General features: G+C 46.3%; 1 protein-coding gene across 7 annotated transcripts in view; it reads right to left on the reverse strand.

Moving 5' to 3' along the window:
* Positions 1-21,536, reverse strand: part of LDLRAD4 (low density lipoprotein receptor class A domain containing 4) — a 301,744-nt gene that overhangs the window by 20,515 nt on the left and 259,693 nt on the right. For 4 of the 7 annotated variants that reach the window (XM_065053070.1, XM_065053068.1, XM_065053069.1 and 1 more), the window contains one exon: positions 4,004-4,158. In XM_065053070.1, the coding sequence (XP_064909142.1) occupies positions 4,004-4,158 (155 nt within the window). Of the gene's footprint in view, positions 1-4,003; positions 4,159-6,510; positions 6,623-7,153; positions 7,653-7,751; positions 7,895-21,536 lie in introns of those variants that run through there. The other 3 variants (XM_065053073.1, XM_005514023.3, XM_065053072.1) reach the window with 3 other exon arrangements.

Consider the following 21,536-nt stretch of genomic DNA (forward strand, 5'->3'; position numbering starts at 1 on the left):
CTTCTTCTCAAGAAGGTGATGTTTGCTCCCTCACGTCCAAGAGAAAAGGCACGGCTTGCTCTGGTAACAGACAATACTAACGAACCATACAAAGGAAATAATGGGTTACTTCACACATTTGACAGCTTAATGCAGTTCTAAAAGATTTGTGATGATGAAAATGTGTTTCCTTTATCTGAAATTATATCATTTTAGGTACTTGTAGCAATTATAGCTAACATTTTTCAGACAAAAGTGTAGCTCTTGAATTACAGCATCCATCTCAAAGCAACACTCAAATTAATACAGCCAATTTTTCCAGCCCTGAAGTCCACAAGGTTAAGGTTTGACAAGTTCCAGTTTCATCCGTAACCAAATTAGAGCTAAACATTCCTGAGCTACTGAAGTGCTGGGGAATGAGGCGACCTCCCCTTGAGGAGAAAGCTCCTTTCCTCCCCACGTAGCCTCCAAGGCAAGAGCTGTTCACCCCAGCAAAAGGGTGGGGGCGATGTGCCAAGCGAGAGCTTGGGGAACCCTGCATTCGTCACGTTTTACGGCTGGCTTTTGGGAGGGAGCTGCTGACTGCCAGGGGTGCAGCTCCACAGCAGCTGCTCAGGTCCAGCCCTGGCTGCAGCATCCCTGCCTCCTCCCCTGCCCAGGCACTGCATTCCCTGGTCTGGCTGAAATCTGTGAGAGAAAAACAAACACACACACACAAAAACACACGCACCCAAACCCCTAACGATTAATGTTCAGCCAGATCAGCCCCCGAGGCCTCTCACCATGACCTTGGCAGCTCTCTAAGGAGCACAAAGGAAGAGGAAACACAGGACCAGGATGGAAAGATGAGACCATGGACTTACAACCAGTGAAAACCACTATGGGTTTGCACCTTCCAGTTACAATCAGGCAAAATGAAATGAAGCTGTGAACCCAGTGTTGTTGCCAGGAACTGAATGCATCAAAAGGCTCCCCTCACAAATAGCTCCTTAGCCAGCACAGCGAGCAAAGAGGCCAAGGGCACCACTCCGAGAACATCAAAAAGCACATCAGAAAAAGGACCTCCCTGCAACATCACAATATACTGTGTGGCTTTTGGGAGATGTCTCAAGGTCAGGGACACCCTATGGTTAACCCTCAGAAGGGAGCAGTTGGATTGACTAAAGGCAGCCTTAATAAGTCTTGACTGAGATTCCGTCTTAAGCCTTTGGCTCTGTAACAACACATCTTAACAACTCCAAGTCCTTGGACAGATTAGGAGGCACCCTGCTGGACCTGTTGTTTGTGAACAGAGAAGAACTTGTGAGCAATGTGATGGTTGGAAGCCATCTTGGGCACAGTGATCACAAAACGATCAAGTTTGATTCTTGGAGAAGGAAGAGGGTCAGCAGAACTGCTACCTTGGACTTCCAAAGGGCAGACTTTGGCCTGTTTAGAAGGCTGGTTGGCAGAGTCCCTTGGGAGGCAGTCCTGAAAGGCAAAGGAGTCCAGGAAGACTGGACACTCTTCAAGAAGAAAATCTTAAAAGGCTCAGGAGAGCAGGCCGTCCTCACATGCTGAAAGACAAGCCAGCAGGGAATAAGACTGGCTCAGCTGAAGAGAGAATTTTGGCTGGAACTCAGAAGAAAAAGTGTTTATGACCTTTGCGGGAAGGGCAGGCAACTCAGGAGGACTACAAGGATGTTGTAAGGTTATGTAGGGAGAAAATTAGAAGGGCCAAAGCCTAACTAGAACTTCATCTGGCTACTGCCATGAAAGACAGTTAAAAACATTTCTATAAATACAGCAGCAACAAAAGGAGGGCTAAGGAGAATCTCCATCCTTTACTAGATGTGGGGGGAAACCAAGTGGCAAAGAATGAGGAAAAGGCTGAACTCCTTAATTCCTTCTTTGCCTCAGTCTTTAATAGAAACATTAGTTGTTCTCCACATACTCAGCCCTCCAAGCTGGAAACACAGACAGGAAACAGAATGAAGCTCCTGTAATCCAAGGGGAAATGGTTAGCAACCTGCTACATCACTTCATGATGTCTGTGGGGCCAGACAGGATCCACCCAAAGGTTCTGAGGGAGCTGGCGGATGTGCTCACCAAGCCACTTTCCGTCATTTATCAGCAGCCCTGGCTAACTGGGAAGGTCCCAGTTGACTGAAAGTTGGCAAACGTGACACCCATCAAGAAAAAAGGGCCCGAAGAAGGACCCAGGGAACTACAGGCCTGTCATTCTGACCCTGGTGCCAGGGAAGGTTAAGGAGCAGATCATCTTGAATGCCATCATGCAGCACATGCAGAATAACCAAGCAAACAGGCTGAGTCAGCATGGGTTTATGAAAGGCAGGTCCTGCTTGACCAACCTGATCTCCTTCTGTGGCAAGGTGACCTGCTTTGTGGATGAGGGAAAGCTTGTGAATGTTGTCTACTAGACTTTAGTAAGCATTTGACAACAAATCCCACACCATTCTCCTGCAGAAGCTGGCAGCTTATGGCCTGGATGGGTGTACTCAGCAATCGATGAAGAACTGGCTGGATGGCTGGGCCCAAACAGTTGTGGTGAATAGAGCCAAATCCAGTTGGCAGCTGGTCACAAGTGGTGTACCCCAGGCCAGTTCTGTTTAATCTCTTTATCAGTGATCCAAACAAGGGGATTGAGTGCACCCTCAGTAAGCTTGCAGACACCAGTTTGGGTGGGAGTGTTGATCTGCTGGAGGGTAGGAAGGCCATATAGAGGGATCTGGACTGGCTGGATCATTGGGTTGAGGCCAACTGTATGAGATTCAACACGGCCAGGTGCCAGGTCCTGCACCTGGGTCACAACAACCCCAGGCAGCGCTACAGGCTCAGGGAAGAGTGGCTGGAAAGCTGCCTGGTGGAAAGGGATCTGGGTGTGTTGATTGACAGCCAGCTAAATATGAGCCAGCAGTGTGCCCAGGTGACCAAAAAGGCCAACAGCATCCTGGCTTGTGTCAGGAATAGTGTGGCCAGCAGGTCTAGCAAAGTAATCATTCCCATGTACTTGGTGCTGGTGAGGCCACACCTCAAATGCTGTGTTCGGTTTCGGGCCCCTCACTACAAGAAAGACATTAAGGTGCTGGAGAGATTTCAGAGAAGGGCAACGAAGCTGATAAGGAGTCTGGAGCACAAGTCTGATGAGAAGCAGCTGAGGGAACTGAGGCTGTTTAGCCTGGAGAAAAGGAAGCTGAGGGGAGACCTTACTGCTATCTACAATTACCTGAAAGGAGGTTGTAGCATGGAGGGAGCTCCCAAGTTACAAGCAATGAGACACAAGGAAATGACCTCAAGTTACACTAGGTTGATTGGATATTAGGAAAAATTGCTTCATGGAAAGGGTTGTCAGGCACTGGAAGAGGCTGCCCAGGGAAGTGGTTGAGTCACCATCGCTGAAGGTGTTTAAGAGACATGGTGCTTAGAGACATTGTTTAATGGTAGACATGACAGTGCTAGGATAACAGTCGGACTCTAAGATATCAAAGATCTTTTCTGACCAAAACAACTCTATGATTTTCATAATATTTGCTTGCTGTTTGAGTGGAACAAACATTACATTTTCCTGGGCCATTGCCTTGGATCCAGAAAACAGTTACTGCTGCTTCACAAAACAGTCACAGTTCTAAAACTATAGGACATTAGTAAATATACGGAAAGTCACAACAACATGTATTTCAAACCTTTGTGCCCCAGGTGCTGTCCATTCACCCCCTTCCACTCCCTTCAAATTTCAGCAGCAGCAAACAGAATGTTGCATGTGAACCTCCAAACACAAAATGAAAATAGGCTACCTAAAACACAGCAGGGTCTAAAAATACTCAAAGACAGTATATCTTACATTTATGATCTGACTTCTTTTTTTTAACTGACAAATATAACCGCAGCAAAAGACCTAACTACAAGCAGTATTAAAAGTGACATCAGAAGTTTTTCCGAGAGTTGCGTGTAGCAGGGCTCCTCAGGAGGCTTTGCTGCAGACCCATGCAGCACAAGGAGAAGGAATTTGGTGGTGCATACTCACCGTCTGCAAAGTTTCTTCCTGTCTTCTGCTTTGGCTCTGCCGGTTGATAAAGGAGCGTGTCGAGAGTTTGTAATGGTTCAACAAGCAGATGATCACTACCACCATAACAGTTATAACCACAATTATAATGATGATTTGAACAAACTCCAGTTCAGCTAAAACAAAGAAAAGAGAGAACAACATGTCAATCACACACACAATGTTATCCATGAAAGCAATAACCTGAAAAACCCTCAGTATTTCATCAAGATTGATCTGGAGTAAGATGTTAACTGCTGTCCATTTTGTAAAGTTTTGTGAAGAAAGTTTTCTTTTTTGGCACTGCCCATAAATTAATAAGTGTGATCACAGTCAAAGCTGAGAAACTTCTTAACTTCTTGGTGATTCTTCTCTGCAGCCTTCACAGGTAAAATTCTTCAGCGTAAATACCGTAGACAAACCTTTTGGATAATACAATTTCACTCGGGGGAGGGGCCAGAAAACCACCACACAAAACACACTCTATTTTAATAGCCATCTGCAGTACTAATAGAGTCCAGAAGGCTCCATAAGCTTCAAAGCAGAGGCCATGGAGAGAGGAATCAGGACAGTGTATCTAGTAAATTATCCTTATTTTTTTTTAATCAGCTATATATAGCACAAAAGCTACCTAAATCAAGTGGAAAACAACCGTTTCCTATTGATTCTACAGGCAATGTCTTTCTCAGTTACTTACTTCTGTCCAACTAGAGTTAAATTAACTTTTCTAGGACATTTCCATTCAGGTAAAAATCTAAAAAGAGATCTGGTACTCTAAACCGAGACATGTTCCACTATGGTTAAAAATGAAACTGGGGCCTTGGCTGTTGCAAGAGATACAATTACAATGAACTCCATCAGAGCCCATCATCTTATCTGAAGTCCTGCCTATACCACAAATATTAAGTATATTTAGGAATGAGTCACTCTTGTACCCTTTGGGCTATACTGGAGCAGCAAGGATGAGCAACATAAGGGGAGAAATTGCCCTCTGGAGTTACACAGTTGCTGATATTTCTATGGAAACTGCATTGCTCACAGGGGATGCTCTCATTTTGAAAGACAACTCCAGTTAATGGGAGGAGGTCTTTGGTTGCTAGGCTGATAGAAAAGCAAAGAAGCAGCGCAAGTTGCTCAACTTAAGCATTTTCCAAAAATGGCACCACTTTTGCATGCCAAAATGCAAACTTTGGGGAACAGATATTAAACTTCTGTTTTAAAGAGCCAATGAGAAAAGAAAGATAACATAAAAATAAAAGCAAACACAGAAAACAAGCTTTTCTCTCCTCCTTTTTTTCATTTGTCGTCATCCTCGGCCTTCTGTGTAACAGCAACACATACAAACACAACACAATTATAAAGCTGAGCTAGAAAAACAGTTTGTACATAAAAATCCAAAATTACCTGCATCAGGACCGAAGGAAACACAAGGCTGTTTCATTATTCTACGATCCCTTGCAAGCAAAACCTAAGACTACAGGAGCTGCAAGTGCACTGGTGCCCAGTGGAGGTTGGTACCGAGGTCCAGTGTTTTCTCACAAGTGACCACTGGGCACGAACACACCAGCATCTGAGTGCTGAGGTTCTGCGATCATCTCAGTAGGAGTAACCAAACTTATTTAGGGCTAAGGAACGAGTAAAGGGTAACAATACATCTATCACAGGTTTTTTCTCTGCTGTTTAGTACCCTCCATTCATTATTAAGACCACCAACATTTTCAGAAAACTTGATCAGTGAGTACTTTGCTCTGGTTTTGCTACTAATCCCATATGCAGCACTTTTTTTTTTTAAACTCTTTTGAGTCATTGAAGCTAACAATGTCAGCACCAAAAGATAAAAAAGCAGGAAGCACAGAAGTAATTAAAAAACAAACCCACCAAGACCATGCTTAAGTAAAAAGTCAATTTTTCTTGGCTCAGAATTGAAGAATACAGACTTGACACAGTTGACAACTGCTGCAATTCACATTTTGCAGCTACTAAATATTGAAGGGTTTGTTACCTTTTTTTTTTTTTCTTGGTTCATGTAATACTTTAAACTGGAAATTGAGAGACTGTTGCTAAAGGGCAACATGCAAAACAAGCAATGTTGATTTAAGCTTTCCTAGAATGCAAAGATCACTGGAATGACATGTTACTTCTCTATCTGCCAAGGGCAGAGTCTTCTAAATTTATCAAGGTCCCAGCATTTCAGTGGCAGGGGATGGTACCTCTTCTTTAGAAATAAAGGATTGGGACTGCAAGCATTTCCCTTAGGGAGAATCATTTGGACTAAAACATGGCTGCATAATAAAGACAAAAATTTTTTTAAAAAAGATAAATAAATAACAAAGAAAAAAGAAAACCACAGCACACCAGTGTGAGCACACAGAATCTTCTAAGTCCAGCTTTACATCGCAAACACTAAAACAAAACACCCTGCTGATGCTCAAGAGGATTTCCTCGCTGCAAAGTGGAGAGAAGGGAAAAAGGAAGGGGATTTTTAATACCTTTTTCCTCCTGACTAGCTCTCCTGCTACTTGTGAGGTTATTAACACGAAAAAGAAAGGAGCCAAGAGCGGCGGCAGCAGTCTCTATTTACCGGCACTGCTCAAGGGAGTTTGAGCAGATTTTGGCAGCCGCTGACAGGACGGGGTGACCCCGGCCCCCACCTTCTGCCCCGCTGCAGCGCCGCCCTCCAGCCGGGCATCTCCTCCTGCCCACTCTTCCTATCGATTAGCTGGGAAAGAGACGGGGGATGAAAAGTGACACGGTTTTACCTCCCCAATCTTTCCATCACACTCAAGTATACTTTATGTGCAGAAAGTAACATTCATAATACATTTTTTCCCAGGAGAGTATTTTTCACGGTAAACGCACAACACGGTAACTATATATTGAATGAAAAAGTCTTCACGTAAGAGTATGGAAAAAAGAGGAAATTATTTATAACCCTATCAACGACCGCGCAAGCAAAAGCGTCTGTGCCATCACCCTAGATCCTCCTCCGCAGACAGGCTCTCCCTGCGCCCCACGGCTCCGCAGCGACCGCTCCCCGAGCCGGCTGGGCTGTAACGCGGGTTTCGCTCCGGTCCCCGGGCCGGCAGCGGCCCTACCCGTGCAGACACACCGGACGGACGGACAAACGGGTACCTCTTTCCAACAACAGGTCTTTTAACCGCGCATCCTTCACCGCTGTCCTGTTAAGCTGCTCACTGGACATGCTCGCCTCCGGCGGGCGGGGGGCTCAAGCCGCTCCGCCAGCACCCCCAGCGGCCACCGCATCACCGGCGGCCCCGGGATCCATCCAGCGAGGGGACACCGTCCTGGGGCTGCCCGCTCAGCCCTAAGCGGGGACTAACACACAAGCCTCCCGCTCGCCTGTCTGTCCCTGTCCCCAGCGCACCGGCGGGGCCCGGCCCGGGCGCTCACACCGCGGCTACCGCCCCCCGCGCCGCGGGAGCGGGCAGGGCCGGGCCGGCACCGGCCGCTCTTACCGCCCCCGCTCCGTGCCCCCCGCCGCGCGTGTGTGCGCGCACGCACTGACACGAGAGACGCCTCCGGGCTCCTCACGGCGGGGCTTTGTCTGGAGCAAAATTAATTAAAAAAAATAAATAATAATAATAACAGGCGAGAGGAAAAAAAGAAAAAGGAAGAAAACAAAAAAAAAAAAACCTCAGGGCGCCCCGCTCCTCCCCGCGCCCCGCCGCGGGGCCTGGGCGGGCCGGAGGGAGGAAGGTGCGTAGCTTACCCGCGCCGCCGCCCCGCCGCTCTTTAAGCCCGGCCCGGCCCGGCGGGCGCTCGGGGCGCCCCGGCTCTTCCGCCTGCCCCGGCCCCGCCGCGCCTGCGCCGCCGCCGGCCCCGCCCCGCCCCCTTCGCACGTGCCCGCGCCGCGCCCCGCCCCGCCCCGCCGTCACGCGCCCGCCCCGGGCGCCGCCGCCGGCCCCAGACGGAGCCCCCGCGGGAGCCCGGAGGGGAAGCGAAACGCCTTCCCCGAGGAGCTGGAGCTGGAGCTGGAGCTGGACCGGGCAGGCGCCGTGTCCGCCCGCGTCCGCTCGCTTGAAAAGGCACCGGCAGCGAAATCTCACCCCCAGGGCCCCGTCCCGCGCCGCAGGGACACAACCGGCAAAAGTGACCAGAGAAACCTTCACGGCTGCGGTTTTATCACGCAGTGGTTATAGGGAGACACATTCTGCTGTTATACTGCAAAGCAATAACTACCAGAAGAAATAACGCCTATAACCCCAAGCAATCCACACGCCCAAGTTCGAAAGGAACATCTAGAGGGGGGCAGGAAAGGAAAACATGGGAGATTTTGAGACTTGGGCTCCACTCACGTGTTTCTTTGGCAGAACTCCCAGCTACGGCAGCATCTGCCTTCCCTTTAACCCCTCTGCCCGCCCCAGCCCTGCCACAGTGCCAGCCTTTCTGGCTTGGCTGTTCTTCAGGCAGATGGGTTTCCATCCCAAACCCAACCCGCACCCACAGGCGGAGCACCGCAATGGAGGCCAGCAGTGGGGACATGAAGGCTGCCCCCACTGCTGCTCCTCACAGGAGCAGCACAGCCCCACGGGAGTCCATGCCATGCTACGAAGCCTCGTTAGCACCACATCCCTCAGCATTACGTCCCTCAGCTCCCAGGTTGTTCCTCCTATAGCTGCCTCACCAGCACGGCCAAACCCTCCTCCTGTTCCTAGTTACTTCTCTGGATTATGGTAGCATCCCCAAAGCACCGGCTAAGACGGCCGTGTGTCTGCGTGAGCAATAAATCAGTGCTTGTCACCCTCAGGTCTTGAGAGCAGCCGAAGGCTGAGCTGGGCCGCAGCGCTGGCCAGGCTCCATGTCCCGTTTCCAGCAGGCTGGCTGGCTCTGCACAACTCCACACCAGCACTCCGTCCCCGTCACAGCAGGGCCACAATGGTCCAAGCCCTCAAGACACACTCTGGGGCTGATGATGGAGATAGACCTGCTGCTCCCCATGCCTTGCAGGTCTGAAAACCCCATGGACCTGTCTCAATAAAAACCAAAAAACAGCAAACAACAGATCCCTTGACTCAAAGTCAAGAAGCAAAAGCCAAGAGGGGAGGGAAGCTAAGAGGAGTGGGCCTTCTTGCAGTCACCCATTAAGCTAGCACCAAGAAGGGTCAAGGGGTTTAAAATATTAGGGAAACACATCCTGACATAAATATCCATGGGACACAGCAGGGCCTTCTTGTTTGGTTACAGGCTATCCCCACTATCTGGATTTATTAAACCATTGTTGATGTTGAGCTCAATACTGCAAGGTCTAAGGCCCCAATCCAAACTACAGTCAAGCCAAGAGACAGTGACTGTGGACTGTAAATAGAATCATAGAATAATTTTGGTTGGAAGGGACCTTCCGAGGTCATCTATTCCAACCCCCTGCCATGAGCAGGGACATTTTCAACTAGATCAGGTTGCTCAGAGCCCCGTCCAGCCTGGCCTGGAATGTCTCCAGGGCTGGGGCATCTACCACCTCTCTGGGCAACCTGGGCCAGTGTTTCACCACCCTCACTGTAAAAAATTTCTTCCTCATGTGTAGCCTGAATCTCCCCTCCTTTAGTTTAAAACCATTACCCCCTGTCCTGTCGTAACAGGCCCTGCTAAAAAGTCTGTCCCTATCTTTCTTAAAGGTCGCTTTTAAGGGGGGATATTTTAAATAAATATCCTTTGAGAGTTCCTAGAAGAGTAGAAAGACTTTAAATCACATGTCAATGGAATGCTTTTGTGCAAGCAGAGTATTAACTGACTACAGCACCATTACCACCAGAGGGAAATAAATCAGTACAGACAGCATATGTGGAACACCTTGAAAACTATAATCTTATCACCCCTAGACTGACTACTTCGAAAACAATTAATTCAACAGACCAGCCTTTTAAACATGGCTGTTGTATGGGCATGACCTGCTTTGTATGTACAGTTGCTGCTGAGGCTTCCTGTTGCACATTCTCCATTGTCAAGGACTGAAGTATATAACAAAGTTTCTGAGCCGAAGATTGACCCACATACATCATTAACAAACCTCATGTTAGAAATGAGAAGTTGGTTTCAGATAAGTGCAAAGACTGTAAGAAGAAAGCAAAATAAAATGAATATGTATAGTAGTATTAATGCTGCTCCCTTACTTTGGTGTCCTACAATTGAAGCCTGGATGTTTAGAGTCTTTTCGGTTCCCAAAGGACATTAACCTACAGCATAAACCAGTTGCTTTTCCACAACTGAGGATTGGTGCATAGAGAGATTGATACATTACGCACTTTACTCTCTCTTTAGCCCACTAATTCTCTACCCATCAAAACTTGTTTAATATGATTGTACCAAGTCCAGGCACAATGACTGCAAAATGGTTACAGACTGCTGTATCCACAAGTAACACACCTGATAAGCATCCTCAAGAACAATATTTGGCTCATAACCTATTTATTAAGAATTTATCATCATGTTTTTAATGTGAATCAAGCTCTTTGGGGGCTGAACAATTGCGCATCAAGTGCCAGACAGCCCATAAAAAGCTGCTCTGTCAACAAGGATGGAGGACTGGCTTCCTTTTGAAATTCCTCTCCCAGTAGCAGGTTCCACCACAACCTCTAAGCAGGATGGCTGCTCTGGTGACAGGGCTGAAGCTCCCTGAGCAGGCTTTGGCACACCGAGTCATAATACTGGCCCACAAGCCATTACAAGTCTAGCAGATTAATGATAAAGCCAAGGGCTAGCTACACTTGGTAACGTTTAGGTGAATTTTTATGAAGGACGTGGTTACTGATCTGTCTCTTCAGTCCTGACTGGGAAAACAAAAAACTCATTCTGGAACCCACAAGAACAAAACCTGATTTTTTGTTTTACTCATAGTAAAGAGATTAATCTCTTAAGTGTAAGAAAACACAGTCATGTTCTGGTGACCAAAACTGGACAGATGCTGCTTTCTCAATATGACACTCACATTTCCACGACTTATCTCGCGCTTTTTTTGGTCTCTGCTTCTCTAAAGTCGTTACTGACTGTGGGCAGCCTCTTGGCCAGCCTGTACTATGAAGAGTAAGAAGAATCAGTCTTGAAACTGGAAAATGAGGGGGTGTTTCCTCCTGCCTGCTCTGAGCCCCTTGGGGACACTCATCTGGGGAACCTGGACTGCGGGGGGGTGGTGCGTGGAGGTGCTTCCCCCTCACTGTGCTGTGACTTCAGCCCACAAAACCATCTGAGACAGACACAAATCTACGACCATTAACGCTTCAGGCAGGGCCGCGCGTCCTTACGTGCCTCTTCAGGCAGCACCAGGTCGATGCTTCATGGTCAAAGCCATGTTGGGGCAACACGAGCCCATCGTGCAGGAGCCGTGCTTTTGGCACGGCAGCGCCCTAGGTCTGTGGAACCATCCAGATAACCACCGCAGATGCACCCACCGAATGCCCCACACCCCCTCCTCTCAAACTGCCACCTCCTGGGGTAAATTTTCACCTTTTTGGTTAAATCTGAGTTAGCAGGTTTTGTCAGAAAAAGATAGTGAGGAATGGCACCACCCCAGGGAAAAGAAAAGTGGTTTTCTCATTGGCAGTGAATTCAGGTAACTTATTTGCCAGCAGGTGCATATGCTGTCGTGTCCAATGTGATCAGGTGCAAAGAACAAGCAGACAGAGCAGTGTGGAGAGGTTAGCAACACAACCGAAAAGAAGCAAGTTTGGTGGAGGAATTCAATGCAGAAGAGGACAGTGTTTAAGGCCTCCAAATTAACTCCCTGTTAAAGCTATTACTTACTCTGCATTAATAGGAAGCATTATGCAACTATTTATTTGTTTGTTTATTTTAAAATAAAACCATCTTTTGCAATCCTCAGTTAAAGAGCTCCTTCCAACTCTCATTTCCTAGAAAAATAAATCTGTCCTTCATATGCATAGTTAGTTGCACAGCCTGCGTGGTCCGTGTGCTGGCCACACGTGCGCTGGTTTGTTTTCCTGTGCTGGAAGAAGGGTTCAATCTGGGACACTGAATTATAACGTGCTGGTTTAAAAGTAATCACCATTTCAGACATGACTAGCCCTAGCTCTGTTTACACTGACGAGTGAGAAAATCTACTCATGAATTATCCCAATTGCAGTTCTATTAGTCCTCACACGCCGGCTCGACGCTGGCAATTTACAGTTGTCTCCTCCAGCAGGGTTAAATAGTACAGTGAGAATAATGTGCTGGCCCTGTTCACCTGGGAGATTGTGCTGCTGGTAACTTCAATGCTCCCCTGCCACTGCTGAAAAACAGGTACAGAATTTCCTACTGCTGATGCATAAGGAATGAGAAACTCTGGGCACAGAAAGGCGGCTGTAAATCTAAGGGTGATAATCAGCTTTAGGCTACGCGGACCATGAAAATATCCCTAAAGGGACGAAGCAGCCAGGTGGCTGAGGACCAGAATTTCACATGGGTACCCATTATGCTGAACACTGTTAGACAGTGGCTTCCACTTACTTTTAATCATTGATTTTCCATTTAGTTCTTTTAAAAAATCAGCTGCACTGAAAATACTGCAATCTCTTCCATCCTTCATTGTGATCATATTCCACAGCTTTTGGCTTATTTTGAGCACAAACCTAGTCAGCCATTTAAGAAAGAGAAAAGGCAAGAAAGGATCAGAACGTATTTTTGTTTCATTCTGGTGCTATTCAGAGTTCTCCCAGCAGTAATTGCAATTATCACCTGGTACTAGACTCCATGGAGTCTCAGTGGTTGCAGCATGACTACCCTGCCTAAACTCCCCGTGGTTTCCAGGCGATTCCCAGCAAGTACAGGGAAGAATCATCCCTCGTTATTAATATTTTTTGTTAGCCCATTCAAACAGGAGCCAGAAGACATGCACTAAGGACCACATTAAAAAGCTGAGAGATCACATCATGCATTATCCTACCATAGAAACAGATGAAAGTCAAATGAGAGACAGAATTGGCATGGGTGCTAGAATATATGCATATGCAAGAATCCACCTCCAACACAAAAACGAAAGCCCTGTTGTAGAAATATTGGTTGCTAAACAAGCTATTAAGCAGCATTTTACGCACAAAAAGGAATGTTCATTCTTCCACTAAAAAACACTCTTCGGAGTTAGAGTCTCCTGCCAGGTGGATTATTCACTCCATAAATCTCAATCGCCAACAAACTCCTTGGCAGCCAGGAAAAGAAAACAATGGGCACTTGACTGCAGATCAACAGACTATCAGTGTATTTTAGTCCCTTCTAACTAGGTTGTGTAGGAAGACTTCAAAAAGCTGCACGGTGCAGAAACCTCTCAAGATCACAAGAAAAGCCAGCAACCCTGATCTAAAAAAGAAACCTAAGGGCAAGACATAGAACGGAGATAAGAAGGGAAAGCAGAAAAAGCATTACCATTAGGTACTAAAAATACAAGTAGAATGTGAAGAGCTGTATTTTATTTCTGACATTAATATAATCAGCTGGTTTAGAGACATGAAGCTCTGCCTCACTGATGGTGCTGTCTAGTACCTGGAAGTAAAGGATGAAGAAAGGAATCTAGAAAAAGCATCCAATGAGAAATGAGTGAGAAAAGGAATAAATGTAACGCAAAATTTGAGCTCAGTGATGACTGAAAAATAACGCATTTAAAGAACTACAATGCCAATGTAAGCTAGTGTTAACATTTAAAAATGAGCAAGAGAAATACATGGATACTGAAAAATGGGATCTACAAGCAAAACAAAGAAATGTTCTTTGTTTTCTTTTATCCTATAGTTTTGTTATTATTTGTCTTGCAGCATTTACATACACTCTGTCTGGATGTGTAATCATAAGGGAAATTAACCCCGGATAACCCCACGCTGCAGCACGTTTACAGAAATTGCTCTAGAGAAAACAACTCTAGGAATAAAATGGGGGATGTTCAAACCATTGGAAATCAAGTGAGTCACAGACATGATGGGTCTGAAGGATGGGAAAATCTCTTTTATGAGAACATGCCATTAAACATTACAATCAAGTATAAAATTGCTCTGCCACAGTGTTTTGTTTTATTTGCATTGTTAAATTTCTTCTCCTAACAATAATGGATAGTTTATAGCACTAATGATTTCTACAAAGGAGCTGCGTAAATGCATCCCAAATGGGCGGCTTCTTTCTTAAGAATTGTAGACTCAGTTTCCTTCAGCTTGATCGCAAATCAGTGACTCACACAAATTTCATATGTGCCTCAGGATACAATGGTGCAGCTCCTAACGAGGTTTCATGATGGATTAAGTTCCTATGGTGCAAGAGACGTGTAAAAAATTATGCTATTTAAAAAAGCACACTGCATTTCCACAAATTGCCATGGTGCAAAAACTATAGATGCTTTGCCATTAACTGCTATCACTGAATCCTTCTGCATGGCTCTTTTACTGAGCTCTTTACTTCTGGCTTCTGCAGTCCCACTTAAGATAAAACACATTGTCTGTATACAATTTGTGTATGCACAGGTACACAAGCACAAATTGTACCCAGTAAATCAATGTAATTGATCAGGAGAAGGGGGGCACAGTTTAAGAGAATTTAAATTGGTCTGCAAAACACATTTACCTCACTTGTAGTACAGCCCCAAAAGTGATGGCGACTGAGATTTCTGACATGCAAAAAGATCTGGATTTTTTTACAGTTTATAACCCACTTTATGATATAACAGAGTATTTTATTCCCAATCCCCAGCATTCCAAAACTGTTAAATCAGGCTCCCTCAAATCAGAAATCAGAAGAATGGCATAAAACATTTTGAGATACAATTTGATCACATCTTTCCAGTGTTTCTTTGACCTTTACATCAAAATGAAGGTATTCGTCAACTCCCTTGATTCCAGCAGTTGACAAGACTGGGAATAAGAATCAGAATCTAGCCAAGACTTCTTAGGCCAGCAAGAAAAACTGCAGACATAATGTACTCAGCTCATGGGGAAGCATCAGGAAGTTTCTAATGCACTTCATTTCTGACTAATGCCCTAAGTCACCGTGTAAACAAAAATCCTGATGTAGGAAGATGTCACGAGGAGATGGGAGAGAAAGTCCACAGAGAACGTCGGTCGTTGGATGCTTCCTGCAGTTTTTCCATAACCACTTACCGGGAGCCAGTTTTAACGCATCATCACAGGCATTCCTCGGCAAGCAGCGGCATTTCTGCCGCTTCCTTCAGACTGGCAAAGGAGTAAGACTTCCCAAAAATACATTCTCCAGCGGAGAGGGAATGAGGCAAGCGAGCTCAGCGCTCAATGGGAATCGGATATCTCACTGCTGCTTGTGAAAAGCGGACGTCTGAGTAAACCACCAGTGAAATGACAACCACGTTGCAGAAGCCACCAGGCTATTTTTACCGAAGCAGAATATGTTATATTTTCATTTTGTATAAAGGCAATAAAAATTCATAAGATTCATGCTCTGCATTTAAAGAGAAAAGCTTGGTAACACAGCACTCAGACCACATGGTTTTTAACATTACCATGACCGGTCTACGTTCTTCAGTCTCTTGATTTGTTCACAGGGATGGTGTTTATGCTGACTCGTTCACAGTACATCATATCACATTTTAATGATTCAGTTCGGCTCTGACAAAAGGAACATCTGCCATAATTTCTTCTTTTGTGAACTTTATCACAATTAAAAATCTGACGTTTCACCAGCCTGTGTGCCAACCGAGAAGCACGCCAAGTTCGGCACTTCCCAATACATACAAACGCGTGCGGTGTGAACAGCTAGTACCAACAGCACCGAGCCATCACTGACTTGTCAGTTCCCACCGCAAAAGAAAAAAAAAAGATCACAGTTTGTGGGCACTAATTTCATAATCTTGATCTGGTTTCCATATGACAGCACAAGAGAGAGAAAGCAAAAAAAAAAAAAAAGCATGCTTCACAGTTCTGTGTGATGACAACATAAAATTTCTCTCTTGCCCTATTGCAGCCAGAAAAGCATTAAAGCAGCATGTCAAAACTGGCGTAGCTTCTAAAAAAATGTTTTCCAAATACCACTTGATGGACAGTAACTCGATACAAAGCTTAAATCCGCATCTACTTTACATTAAATGAGGCCAGTCCCACCCAGTGCAACGACAGTATTCTTGTTTTCAGCAGAACTGATGGTATCTACAGATTCAAACCACTTCTGAGACACTGCACATGTGATAGGAAGGCAGCTTGACTGTTAACCAGGAAGACCACCAACTTCTTGTACCTGACCTAAGGCCATGGTAACTCTTGTACCTCTAGGTAGTTCCAATGGCACGATCACTTCAGGGTGGAAGCCAAGAGGCAAAAACAAAACCAGAAGCCTAAGGGTACAAGCAACGCGGTGCTGCTTCATACATGGCGTAGCAGGGTCGCACTGCTCAGTGGGCTGTGATGTTACTGAGCCCAGGCACTGGGGGAGAATGGGTGTTTCTGAACAGACTCCAGGACAGAGCTGGGGTCTCAGTGAGGGCTGAGGGGTGCTTTTGAGCATGGCTACTCCACTTTTTCTGTACTACCAGCATGATACTGGATCGGGTAGGATACATTTAAACTTAAGTGTCTCATAGGATGACTTCAGGGACTGAGAAAGAAAAGGAAAAATTACCCCGCATACAGAGCGTACAAGACTGCGCCAAATGTATGGGACAGGAGATGTTTAAGGAGATGCATGGTCTACTAGCTATGAGATCAGACTGAGCTTCAGCTTCTCTCCCCAGCTCTACCACAGACCTGCCAGTGACCTAAGGGAAGTCCCGTCAGCTCTCTCTGCCTGTTCGCGCTCTTCCCTCCCTTGGTTCCACAGCAGCACCCATGCAGCGCTTCCACAGAGCATGGCCTCCCGCCCCGCACGCCTCACACACCGCCTGGTACCAGCGCCATATGGAATTCGGGCTGCTAAGCCACTTCTGAAGATGATATGTGAGCACTTAAATCACAAAGGTGCATCTTCAAAATCTGCCCAGTGGTCAGTGGAGGGGTATCCTGTCCCAGTGAGCAAAAGGTCAACTCCAAGCAGCTGCAATAGCATTTTTCTATGTGTGTGACGGCAAAAATAAACAAAATTTGCTTGAAATCTCACCAGACACACTGGCAACTGACAGCTAATGTATCTTACAGTTGGTTGGCTGGTATTTTTGAATGGGAGGCTGCATTTCAAACTACTTCATCCTGTGTTCCCACTCTATGCAACTGCACTTCTGACACTGCACTGACTCACCCATAGCATCTTGGTGTAGCCCACTGAAGAGATACTGTTACACCCCATTTGGGTGGGGTGGGACTTTCTGGGTGAATCTCCCTTTTGGAGAGGAAGTTTTGAGAGCAAGATACTCATTTTCAGGGTTACAGCTGCAGGGTTTTTTACAGTTTGTTGTGTTTTTTTTTTTTTCTTTTTTGCTTTTTTAATGAGTAATAGCAAATAACATTAATAACATCTGATTTCTAGAAGAGTATTCAAGATTATAATATACAAGAAGCGATTGGACAACATGGTGTGAACTGTGGGGTTGTCATATGCAGGGACAGGAGCTGGACTCGATGATCCTTGTGGGTCCCTTCCAACTCAAGACATTCTATGATTCTACAGAGAAACCATGCTCTCCCATGTGTGCATGAACACACAGAGCACGAAAAGCGCGTTCGCTCCCTCTCATTTCTCCATGTTACCCCATTGGGGTAGCAAAACCCCAAATTTGGTGTGGTTCTAATTTTTAATAAAAGACACGGTTTTCATTACAATTGAGGCAAAGGGTTAAAACCAAATTGTTCTTCAGCTTCCAGAATGAGAGGACTGTGTTTCCCACCCAGCCTAGGAGGGGACACTGCCCGCACAGCACAACTTCCAGACCGTCTCCAGGCAAGCAGTCTTCTGGAAGAGCAAAGGGCAGAGAGATCTCTCCATCATCCCTTTCGGCCTGAGGTCAGGGGTCTCTGCCCTACTTCTGATCCTCTGAGTTTTAAGCCAAAGCTGCAGAGAATCAGCCTGAGCCAGGCAAGCGCTTTGCAATGCAGCTTTGTGATCCCTTCAAACCGGGACTGCTTCATGCGTTTGTGCCGCAATTCAAGAAACAGCCTTGACTGCTCACCCATTAACTGTGGGACGTGAGTCAGGTCTGCAATGCTGGGAGACGGGCTATTTTTACCACGCTTAGGATGTGCTGTCACAACAGTAAATCCCAGTTGCAGATTTACCAAAAGCGCTAAGGGGATTTGTCTGGGATTTCAGGACGCCCGGCATCCTGATCTGCATAGCAGCTCAGACCGGGTTTTCTGCCATTCAGAAGTCCCCGAAAAACGACTCATGAGAGTGTGTGGTTTGCCAGTGCAGTGCGTATTTGGCAAGCGTGCGCGGTCTGGGATGTGTCTGACATCAGAGGCACATGCTGGCCACCTGCACATGGCCTCCCCCACACACCGTGCACCGGACTTCATCAAACACCTACGTGCACACGTGTACCCTCTCTCCTGTCCGCAATGCCTGGGCACACCAGACCATGAGGACCACGGAGACTAACTCCCTGTGGCATGTGGCAAAGGCCTGGCCACCCAGCCCCTGCCGTCAGGCCCGGCAGTGTGTACTCCCTGTACATCCCATGCCACTCCTATTTCTGTGGTCTCAGCCAAGTGCAGTGCAAACTTAGAATCATAGAATGGTTTGGGTTGGAAGGGACCTTAAAGATCATCTAGTTCCAGCCCCCTGCCATGGGCAGGGACACCTTCCACTAGACCAGGTTGCTCAAAGCCCCATCCAGCCTGGCCTTGAGCATTCCCAGGGATGGGGCATCCACAGCTTCCCTGGGCAGCCTGTTCCAGCGCCTCACCACCCTCACGGTGAAGAATTTCTTCCTTATATCTAATCTAAATCTATCCTCTTTCAGTTTAAAGCCATTACCCCTTGTCCTGTCACTACATGCCCTTGTAAAAAGTCCCTCTCTTTCTTGTAGGTCACCTTTGGGTACTGGAAGGCTGCTGTAAGGTCTCCCTGGAGCCTCCTCTTCTCCAGGCTGAACAGCCCCAACTCTCTCAGCCTGTTTTCATAGGAGAGGTGCTCCAGCCCTATGATCATCCTCATGGCCCTCCTCTGGACTAGCTCTAATAGGTCCATGTCCTTCTTATGTTAGGACCCGCACAGCTGGACACAGGACTCCAGATAGGGTCTCTCCAGAGCAGAGGGGGAGAATCACCTCCCTCGACCTGCTGGCCATGGTGCTTTTGGTGCAGGCCAGGATACAGCTGGCTTTCCGGGCTGCGAGCTCACACTGCCAGCTCATGATGAGCTTTCATCAACAAACAACCGCAAGTCCTTCTCTTCAGGGCTGCTCTCAATCCATTCTCCACCCAGCCTGTGTTTATGTTTGGCATTTCCCTGACCCATGTGCAGGACCTTGCACTTGATCTTCATGAGGTTCACATGCGTTCACCTCTCAAGCCTGTCAAGGTCCCTCTGGATGGCATCCCTTCCCTCCAGCATGTTGACCACACCACACAGCTTGGTGTTCTCTGCAAACTTGCCGAGGGTGCACTCAATCCCACTATCCATGTTGCCAGAACTTGCAATTACTTCCCTCAAAAAGTTTACAGCCTGCAACAAGAGCCCACCTCTGTTCTCAAGGATCTGATCCCCTGGCTGCATTAGCTACCCAAAAGTGGGAGAAGTGTCTGCACCCATCACTGATGGCTTGTGGACGAAGTCTGAGAAATGTTGCTGTATGACATTAAGGATGGTGAGGCTGAGTTGCTGCTCATACCTCACCTGCCATGTTTCCCGCCTTGGAAGCTGTGTGTCACCGTATTAGCACAGCTTTGCTAAATTAATTAGAAAAGGCACACCCATTCCACTGCTCATCCTGTTTTTTTTAGACATGTTGAATAATTTTACCTGGCTGTCAATGTATCTGATTTCTGTTTTACACACAAAAGATGGGAAGAAGGGAATTGCTCAAGCCAAGGTTGTATACATATAGAGAACACGAATCTGCCATACAACCCAGACTGGCTCACAGCTTGAATCTATCAGTTTTTGGGCAGACGGCTTGGACATTTTGATTTTAAAAGGACTCTGGCATTTTTCCTTCATGTCCTCGCATTTTTTCTTGCTCCGAAAGCTCAGGCTAGGACTTTTGTTCCTTACAGTTGTCTTCCTCAAAGCCAGCTTAAACCTGAATACCTCCAAAAATTTTCAGGAAGGTGTCTTTTTTGTTGTTTTTTACTTTGAGAGGTAAGAACTGTGGTTCCCAGTGTCAAATCGCAAAAATTTTATGGTCTGTTTTTTCTGCTAAAAAAAAAAAGTTTCTTTCTTTTCTTTTAGCACAGTGTGAACTTCTGTCGCATAAAGAACTGTCAGAGCCCCAGTTTCCAAAATGTTCGTATTTCATCTTTTCTGCTGTATTTCTGCAGTTAATACTTTACAATTCTGCCTGAAACTGAGGTAGTTTTAGTTTCTCTATTGCCTACACATTTTGTCATTTTTAACACGACAGTACTGTAACCCGCTTGTTTTCTCAGTGCATCTTTCAGCATCACTTGTACTTCACAGTGCAGATGTCTAATGTAGATCAAGGCAGGCGCTGCAGTATATTCTGTTCCAAAAGATATCCCCACCTCCTCATTTGTTTTGCAACATGGCTATCAAAGCATTACATAAATAACATAATAGTTAGCATATATCCATTGTTTTACATATTTTGAACGGTTTATAGATCTTACTGAATTTCTTCACATGCTGCTCCTGTGCAGTAGATGCAGAGGTGATCATTTTTATATGAATTGCAGCTACAAAGCAAGTCAATAGCTAAACTAAATAATCAGATTGACAGCCCTTTCTCAGCTTCCGAGGCCAGAATAAATCCCATTTATAAGGAAGAAACAGCAAAATAACTGCAGACCACTTCCTGCAAACGAATGAAATGTAGGCTAGCTTAGATCACAGCTTTTTCTCCCTGAGCCTCTAGCCCAAATCTGAAGCCCAAGTTCTCTCCTTCAAAGCTCAGACCCAGAAGCACAGCTCACTGGTCACTGCAATCTTCAACGTTTCCCATCTTGAACAATTTACTTTCAGGAACAAAGCCTGGAAAAGGTCCAAAAGCCCTGTGTGGGCTGGCAGCAACTCAGGATGCCATCTAGGTGTGTCTGGCTTGCCCAACTAACAACTCTTCCCATTTCCCCCGTTCAGAGCACGCCTGTGTTTCTCCATACTGCATCCAGTCACCCTGTCAACTTCCATTCCTTCACTTCTAAAAAGGCTACGCCGGTTTCTCCCACTAGATCCCCAGCTTTATGCGCTCTCAGACACGTTGGGTTTTATAGCTGGTGGCTCAGCACGTGTACAGTTTAAGATTTACGGCTGGGAAAACAATTTCCCAAAATATCTGTACAAACGCAACGCAGAAGTATGCTGCACTATAGCAGCGAGTATTCTTTCTCAAAATGGAAGCGTTAAACTTCAAGCACAGCTCTGTGCCTGAGATGAGCCAAGAAACTTCTGAAATGAGAACCAGGTCTTGCTCAGCACCATGTGGGCAAAGGAGCCCCCTCCTTCCCGCTCCTCT

Source organism: Columba livia, chromosome 2 (genome assembly GCF_036013475.1).
Source record: "Columba livia isolate bColLiv1 breed racing homer chromosome 2, bColLiv1.pat.W.v2, whole genome shotgun sequence".
Taxonomy (NCBI): domain Eukaryota; kingdom Metazoa; phylum Chordata; class Aves; order Columbiformes; family Columbidae; genus Columba; species Columba livia.